This window comes from Myotis myotis, unplaced genomic scaffold (assembly GCF_014108235.1).
Source record: "Myotis myotis isolate mMyoMyo1 unplaced genomic scaffold, mMyoMyo1.p scaffold_m19_p_2, whole genome shotgun sequence".
NCBI classification, from domain to species: Eukaryota; Metazoa; Chordata; class Mammalia; order Chiroptera; family Vespertilionidae; genus Myotis; species Myotis myotis.
The window spans coordinates 136,088,172-136,097,309 of NW_023416324.1; the positions used below are offsets into that span (position 1 = coordinate 136,088,172).

General features: G+C 39.4%; 1 protein-coding gene across 5 annotated transcripts; it reads right to left on the minus strand.

Moving 5' to 3' along the window:
- Positions 1 to 5,509: 5,509 nt before the first annotated feature.
- On the minus strand, positions 5,510 to 9,138 carry TRMT10C (tRNA methyltransferase 10C, mitochondrial RNase P subunit). Of its 5 annotated transcripts, none has more exons than XM_036351996.1 (2): positions 9,014 to 9,138; positions 5,510 to 6,971 (listed from the first exon to the last, which is right to left on the minus strand). In XM_036351996.1, the coding sequence occupies exon 2, from the start codon at positions 6,957 to 6,959 to the stop codon at positions 5,706 to 5,708; it is 1,254 nt and encodes a 417-aa protein (XP_036207889.1). In that variant the 5' UTR covers positions 6,960 to 6,971; positions 9,014 to 9,138; the 3' UTR covers positions 5,510 to 5,705. The 5 variants fall into 5 exon arrangements, with proteins under 5 accessions (XP_036207889.1, XP_036207888.1, XP_036207887.1 ...); XM_036351995.1 differs by having other exon boundaries at positions 8,988 to 9,132; XM_036351994.1 differs by having other exon boundaries at positions 8,978 to 9,132.

The following is a 9,138-nucleotide window of genomic DNA, read 5'->3' on the forward strand; positions in this document are numbered from 1 at the left end:
GGAGGGCGGGGAGGGTGGGGCGGCCCCCTTGAGGACTGGTGCGGACTTTTCAGGAGATATCGGTTTTGTTTTCACGGCGCAGAAAGGTGAGGGGAGGGGTGCATATCAGATATTTACATTACGATTCATAACAGTAGCAACATTACAGTTATGAAGTAGCAACGAAGATAATTTGATGGTTGGGTCACAACATGAGGAACTGTATTTAAAGGGCCAGAAGGTTGAGAACCACTGGTCAGTAAGGTTTCTGCATACTGGGGTGTAGTTGCAGCGTAAGCTAGCTGGCTCTTTCGTGTTGGTGTTGCTGGATCGCCTTGCCTACCCACAGAAAAAAAAATGTAGGGCCGTATTTTTCGCTACTTAAGGGGGGAAATTAGCGTTTATTGAGCGCCCTCTTGTGTTAGACACTATTTCGTTGGCCCCCCAGGAGAGTTCAATGCGGAATGACCCTCTTTATTGTGAGTTGAGGCCAAAGAGTAATTTGCCCAAGGACACGGTAGCCAGGTGGTAAAACCACTGTTTCTAAATTTAGGCTGCAGTTTCTGTATCAAGTTAACAGAAGTTACTTTATTAAGCGGGGACTGCAGTAATTTCTGGCTGGCTTAAAAATCTTTAGTGGAGCCCCAGTGTTTGCAGAATGAAGTCCAAGTGTTATATTGGGTCCCAGTCTAACTTTTCAGCCTCATTTTCCCTTTTTTCCGATATTATACAGTCCTTTTGCTATACAGGGTTTATTCCTTGCCTAGGGAACTGGAGTTTCCGGGTTTGCCCTACAATATACAGTGAGTATTACAGAAACTAGTCTTAAGGAGAACTTGGGTTTGAATACCCTGATCTATCCCTTATTGGCTGAGTAAATCTTGAGTGTTTCTTACTATCAACAGGACCTACATTTCCTTTTCTGTAAAATAGAAATAATAGTGTCTCCTCAAAGGGCGGTCATGAGGACTAAGTGAGATGATTTCTATATAGCATTGTTTGGTAACTTTATGCTTCTGTTAGTATGCATTAAAAAAAAAAAGTGGTCTCCCTACATGGCTCAAAAGTTCTTTGACAATAGAAACCTTTATTCCCAACAGAGACCATTATTTTTTTCTTCACAGCACTTTGTACTGTGCATTTCGTATATGAACGGTGCTCAGTGTTTGTGGATGGATGACTCCTCAGGTTCCAAGCCTAGAGAATGAAGAAAGTATGCCTCCTGACAAAAGCAGGGTGGTTTGGTGATTGGGTGATTTGAAGTCCCGGTCCACCATTTATGACAGTATATGTAAATTGTGCCCAGCAAAATATTTTACATAGATCAGGTAATTAATTCATGTTTGTTTTATTTTCCCAAGATGTAATCTTCACAAGCTATTTAATCACAGAGACTCTCACTTTTAAAGAGACATAAACATGAGACTTTTTAATGTGAAATTATGAATTTATAGATACTAGTTTTTTTTTTTCTAATTCTCACTCAAGGGTATGTTCCTATTGATTTAGAGAGAAAGGGAGGGAAGAGAGAAACTAGTACCACTTATTGCCATCTGACACTGTATATATTTATGTTTATCTCCTCTCTGCAGAATTTCATATCCATGAAGGCTGGGACTGCTTTGTGCACTGCATCAACATCCACATCCCAACATCTAAAATACTTCTGGGCACATACTAGGTTCTCAATTAATATTTGCGGAATGAATGAATGAGCCAGTGAGGAAGATAAGCTGCCCTAGATTGAGAAAAAACAATGGCTGTGATATGGAAACCAAGGAAGAAGTATTTTAAGGAGGAAAGTGTTCCGTAAATGTGCCATGGAAATGGCCACTGAATCTGGCTGGAAATGATACGACTGATGTAAGCACAAAGCAGGTCACAGGGTTATCAAGCAGTGCTGTAGAGTTGCACTGGTCAGTGTGGCAGCCACTAGCTGCATGTGACTATTAAGCATCTGAAATGCTTGCTTAAAGGACTGGCTTAAATATAACAAAGTTCAACTGGGTAATATTGTAGGGGTAATAGTAGCCAAGTATGGCTGGGTAGCCCAGTTGGTTAGAGCATGGTCCCAATGCACCAAGCTTTCAGTTCGATCCCCAGTCAGGTATATGCAAGAATCAACCAATGAATGCATGAATGTTTCCCTCTCTCTAAAATCAATTAAAAATAAATTGTTTTAATTATTAAAAGCTGGGAAGTTGGTGGCATGTTTGATAAGAGCAAAAAAAGAGAGCATTTGAAGTGGCATTACATAAAAACATGTAAGAGGCAAAGACAATTAGAACATAGGCAACAAAAGTTGCCTTTAAAGAGGAAGAATACTATAGAATAAATTATTGGTTGTCTGAGATAGAGAGAAAAGCTAATCTTTCCTCGTTAGTGCCGGGAAGATAGGCCATATAGTTTGGAGAAATTGAAACAGCATCTGAGGTTCTGCTAAGTTCCAAATTCTAAAAAATTTGGAAAATTAAAATCAATGAGTTCAAACTGGAGGAGCTTGCCATTGTGATTTATCTACGTAAGAGAAAAGCAGTCTTAGAAATCAGTTACTGCTTGCCCATTTGGAAAGGTTTTTTTTCTTTTTTGTTAATCCTCACCTGAAGATTTTTCAAGACTGGGAGAAAGGGAGAGAAGAAGGAAAGGGGGGAGGGAGGAACATCAATGTGAGAGACACATTGATTGGTTGCCTCCCTCGCATGCCCTGGTGTTGGGCAGGGATGGAGCCTGCAACCTAAGACCCTTTGGTCTAAGGGCCAACACTCTAAAGGCTGAGCTACACCAGCCAGGACAAGGGTTTTTTTCTTTTAATTCCAGTGATGCATTACTGAAATAACAGCATATTGTTACACAGAAATAAGAATGTACTTCTTAAAGGGATACAATAACTTGTATATACTACTAGAAATTTCATGCACTCCAATGACATTCCATTCAATTTGAATAGTCTAAGTATTTACTTAGCACTTATGTGCCAGACACCATATTAAATGTTTTGAGTCAAGAATTATTTCTAATCTTTTTGTGAATGAGGATAACAAATTTCAAGAGATTAAGCAATTTAAGCAATGTCAGAGCCTATGAGGGTGGAGCTGGAACCCTAGGAGCAGGGCTGGGAGACTACTGAGGTGCTCCTAGGACCCTGGTTTGCCTTACTATAGTGCTGGTCTTGCCAGGGAATCTTAACCTTATTCTTTTTTTTTAAAATATATTTTTTTATATTTTATTGATTTTTTTACAGAGAGGAAGGGAGAGGGATAGAGAGTTAGAAACATCAATGAGAGAGAAACATCAATCAGCTGCCTCCTGCACACCCTCTACTGGGGATGTGCCCGCAACCAAGGTACATGCCCTTGGCCGGAATCGAACCTGGCACCCTTCAGTCCGCAGGCTGATGCTCCGTCTACTGAGCCAAACCGGTTAGGGCTTAACCTTATTCTTTAACCTCTATGCTACTTTAACTTCAATGTACCTCAAGCAGTTCAAGTATTAATGCTTTGCCACTTTAATAGGGTCTAACAGTTGAAATTCATATCACACTTACCATCAATTCTAAATTTACACATCACTTCCTCAAGGACCTTCCTGATCCCAAGTTTAGGTTAGGCATACCTTGTTTTTCCATTGCATTTTATACTTATAATTTATAGGCTAAAAGCTGGAACTTTAAAGTCAGATCTTTTGAGATGATATTTCAAGGCTGAATTATTTTGAGTAAATTTTCCTTATCTGTATAGTACCTATAACTTAGTTGTTTAAATAATTCATGTAAACTGCATTCTGTTTGGCACAAAGCAGGTACTTAGTAGTATTTGGTAAAAGTTAAGCACTACTTTAAGAAATGTATGGGATAGCACCTTATGCGAATGTTCAGTTCAGAAACTAGGTAGAAATGCTTGGCCATACATCTCTATTTCCCATGTTTTAAAAAATGTTAATGGTGCAGGTAGTCTACATGAATATGATTCCTAAAGTTCATTTCTTAGGAAATAAGCACATATTTTCTCAAGTATATTAGAACTCATTCGGTAGCGAGTGGCAGAAACCCAGCTCAAACTGGCTTAGGCAAAGGGAGCGTTCATTAGATACCAGGGTATCACACGAGGTTTTTACAACCAATAAAGGCTAAAGGAAATCTATAGCTAGACTTCAGAGACATTTGGAGGCAGAGATTTGAACAGCTCTAGAAATTGGTCTTATTTCTGTGGGTAAGCTTCACTCTCTCCTGGCTTCTTTTCATAGACAAGGACACATACCATCAATTGTACAACATCCTGTTGAAGTCCACCACCAGAAAGGAACTAACAAAGGCTGTCTTAGTTCTCAAGTTCAAAAATCCTGGAAGCCGAAACCGGTTTGGCTCAGTGGATAGAGCGTCGGCCTGCGGACTGAAGGGTCACAGGTTCGATCCCGGTCAAGGGCATGTACCTGGGTTGCGGGCACATCCCCAGTGGGAGATGTGCAGGAGGCAGCTGATCAATGTTTCTCTCTCATCGATGTTTCTCTCTCATCGATGTTTCTCTCATCTTTCTCCCTTCCTCTGTGTAAAAAATCAATAAAATATATTTTTATAAAAAAAATCCTGGAAAAGTGTTGTGACTGGCCTATCTTAAAGTCAGATGCCCGTCTCTAAGCTTGAGTGAGATGTCTCCTTTGAGATGATCAGCTGTAGCCAGGAGAGCCAGGTTTGTAAAAATAGGGCAACTTCCATTCAATCACATGACTGGAGAAAAAGAACTATTTCCTACAAAAGGAAAGCCATATATGTTACAGTAGCAAAGTGCTGTATGTCACACTTATCAAATAAGCCCTTATCTTTTAAAAGGAAATGTGTTTGCCCCCAAAACCCATTTTCTTTTTTAAATGTTTTTACTGATTTCAGAGAGGGGAAAGAAGAGGGATAAAGAAACATCAATGAGAAACATGGATTGGCTGCCTCCTGCAAGACTCCCACTGAGGACTGAGCCCACAATCCGGGAATGTGCCCTGTGAACCAGTGACCTCTTGGTTCATAGGTCAATGCTCAACCACTGAGTAACCCCAGCCCGGCCCATTTTTCATTATACAGCCAAATCCCTGACATCCAAGGGATTGCTTAACTTTTTAATATCCAGTTAAACAATATACCTTAGTGCTTATGACATGCCCAGCACTGTACCAAATGTTCTGTTAGTAAGTGAATGACCACCTGAAGTTTAGAAATCTATCAATTTTTTTTTTTGTTAATTCTTACTCAAGGACTTTTTTTCCATTGATTTTTAGAGTGGAAGGGAGGGGGAGAGACATCAACCAAGGTTGGGGACTGAGCCTTTGATCAGAATTGAACCAACGACCTTTCAGTTTGAGGGCCAACACTCTAACCACTGAGCAAACCCACAAGGTCTCCTCTATCAATTTTTGATGAAAGAATAGTTGTTAACATGGCTAAAAGAACATTTAAGAAGGAAAACAGAGTCTGAGACACAAGTATTCATAAAAGAGCCATACCAATGATACAACTGTTTTACTGGGCTCAACAAACTTGGACAACTTTTTTTACTTTCTAAAATTCTTTTTATGTAAACAAAATATATTTCCAAAGTTTGCAGATATTTAATAAATTGGGGAAAGATACAATACTTGTTTGGAAAGACAACTCTTTAAAGAGCAAGTGAATTCCATTCAGGAAGAAACAAACAATTTCCAATCCATTTATTTCTTAAGCTATCAAATACTTCTCTTTCAAGTTACTTTTTCTGTGTGTATTTATTTAGAGAGCCTTTTGGAAATGAATTAATAGTCTTTTTTATTTTGTTGACAAATTCTTGAGGATGTTGAGAAACCTCCAGATAACCTGTATGTTTTCTCTTAGGAACAAACTTCAGAGCCTCTTCCCAACTACCAGTGTTTTTCAGACATAACAAAATACGTGTTACTTGATCTATGGTGAGATTTTTTGTACCAGTGTCCCACTGTAAATATTTATCTAATGGAAAGCATTCTGTTGCCAGATTCAGCCGTTTTGCCTTGGCTAGGGATGCGCCTGGCTGCATATTCTTATCAACAAAAGATCCCACTATATAAATTTTGTCATGCTTGAAAGTAGTCATAACATTGGGAGAATCTGCAGTTAAATATATAATACTGTCCTTTGGAAATAAATCTACGTGAGACTTTTCTGTTGCTGTTAAAAGCAATTTGTTCCATTTTTCTCCATAACGTTTAATTAACTCTCTACGAAAAGGGCTATCTGGTTTAAGATTGCAGAAATGAATATGGAAAGGATCAACATCTCTTCTGTTCCATCCTTCACTTTCTAGAAGTTGAGAAACAGTATACTGCAGTTCTTTTGGTTTCATATAATCATCATAAGCCATGTCAAAAACCAAAGGTTGTCCAAATTGCATGGCCTGGGCACCCTTCCAACCCATTGCTATGTCCATATTCCTATCCCAAAGTCGTAGAAATAGAAAGTCTTGCTGTTTATCTTGGTTAGTGGTTTCTAGCAGCTGGTCTTGTATTGCTTTTTCCCTTGCTGCTGCTTTCATTTCCTTTTTTATTTGCTTAGCTTTCTTCATTTTCTCCCTAAGATATAAATATTTTAAATATTTTTTTTTTGATGATTTAGAATCACATTCCATAATGGTTTTGAGCTCTTCTTCACTGATGTGTTCTGGTACTTCTCTGCCAAGCAATCTCCACATCTCAATTAATTCCCTAGTGGCAGCTACAGGATCTTCATCCTTGGCACTTGAGACTGTTGAAACACCTTCTTGCACACTAGATTTCATTGTAATTTTCCACCCATCCAATTCCAGCTGTTCAGGTGATGTATTTTCCTTTTTAGGATAGGATTCAGCTGGTATTTTGGAAGACATGTATCTGTTCAGAATCGTTGAATATAAAACCCTTCTCTTCTTATTAAGGGTAAATGGCACCAGAACTCTGGCAAAAGGTCTTATGAAGGTGATACCAATACTCATTTTGAGGAAAACAGGCATGTAAGAAAACCCCTATAAAAGAAGAAAAATGTCACGAAAAGTTAAAGATTAAAAAAACCATCTAACTACAAGTATAAATTTGAGACATTCAAATACAATCAATTTCTTAAACACAAAGTGGAATCTTAGTACAACTTTATTTGCTGCACCATTAATTTTTCATAGACTCTGTGGCCTAGAGTCTATGATCACTCACTAGGCAAAAATGTAAAACTTATTTGGGGTCTTATTTTAGACATGAATTTCACTATTGCCTTAGGCAAAAGAACACTTAGAATTTCCTTCAGGGCCCAGAAAATCAATATTACTAGGTAACAGTTATATAACACTAATGTGGCTAAGGTCATGATGTTGTATTCTTCTCCATTCTATACTAACCCTGATACAGAGTGGGGCACCCACCCTGTACAGACCCAAACATAAGATCCGTACCATAAGCAACACGTGAAGACAAAAGGGCTGAAAAGTTACAGAATAAGACAACTGGTAAAAAAAGCACTTGGGAGCCTCTGTACCAAGGCTCTCACATTTTCAAAACAGAAATATAAAGAGATCTACTAATTTTAAACAAACCTCCTTTCCCTAGTTCAGACTTTATTTTGCAGCAAATAATGTTATTGCCAAACAAAATGTCCAAAATGAAGGAAAATATATATAAGCTCCACAGTTTATCCTACAGGTCTGGGGTCCACAAGACAATGAAGACCCTTAAAGATGTGAAACTAGTGCTGGATTTGGGGGGGGGGGGGTTGGGCGGAGAAGGAATTCAACTCTTTACAAAATGCAATTAAAATATTTGAAAATTTTCTTCCTTTAGTGACTCTGTATGCTCCTGAGTCTCCTTCCTCTGACCTATGCACTGATGCTCAGATGCCCCATCCTCTCACCCCCTTTAAAGGTGGATGTGCCTCTAAGTTCTGTCCTAAGCCTTTTTTTTTTTTTCAATCTATACATTTTCTCTATGGGGTTGGATTTATCTCTGTGGCTTCAATCACCATGAATCAGAAGACACCTCAAATGCAACAAACTGAAATAATCTCTTTGCTTTGCCTTCCCAATCTGCTTCTCTCCCTGCACTGTTGTAGGGAGGGGCACTGCTATCCATTTACTTGCTGAAGCCAGAAACTGGGAGTCATTCGTTATTGTCCTCTCTCAAATCCATTTGAGTTACATTTACTTTACTTTCTAAATACTTCTTGAATCCATTCACTTCTTCTACCCCATTTTCTTTTCTCTCTCTCTCTCTCTCTCTTTTTTTTAGGGGTGAGGGAGAGACAGAGAAATATCCATGTGAGAGACACATGGTTGCTTCCTAAATGCTCCCCAACTAGGGCTGAGCCTGCAACCAAAGTACATGCCTTGACTGGAATCGAACCTGGGACCCTTTGGTCCACAGGCCAGTGCTCTATCCACTGAGCAAACCGGCTAGGGCTGTTCAGACAACTTCTAAAGAAAACAACAACAACTTACTTTAGACTCCTTGGAATATTTAACTGGGAGTCCTCAAGAGAAACAATGATTTCAGAAAAAAGTTTTTTGAATTTTGTCTCTGTAACTAGTAAAGATTTTTGGGACTGCATAGAAATGAAAACCGAAAATATAAAAAAGTGAAAAAGGGTATTATTTTGGGAAACACTGTTCTTGATCCAGATATTGTAGTATTTATAGTTTCTTAAATCACTGGGCTTCCTTTTTTTATTATGACTTAGAGAACGCTTTTTTTTTTAGTTTCTGCAGTCAAACCCAGGTAGATAAGACCTTACATATTTAATACAGTGCATTACCCCTGTACAAACGGAAAAAATATAACATCTCTCGACCAATATGACAGCTAATTTCTGTACAATGCCAACCCAGCACGGTACCACTGGAATACTTTCCCAGCTAAAGTTTACAAAAATTCAAAAAAAAAAAAAAAGTCACACATATGCATCAACCTGGGCTTCCTGAACTGTGGGCCTTCGGAGCGCACATGCTCCGCTAAGTCTAGTCTCTGAACGGCCCCCGCGGCCTCCCACCTGCACGCACTCGGGAAGGCGACGAGACGCCCCTACCAGGACCGCAGGGACAGGGCTCCGCCGCTGAAGCCGCAGAGACCGCACAGCACGAGCGCGGCCTCGCACAGACCACCGCCACACAGACCCCCGCCACACAGACCCGCCGCTCGCCAATCAGTTCG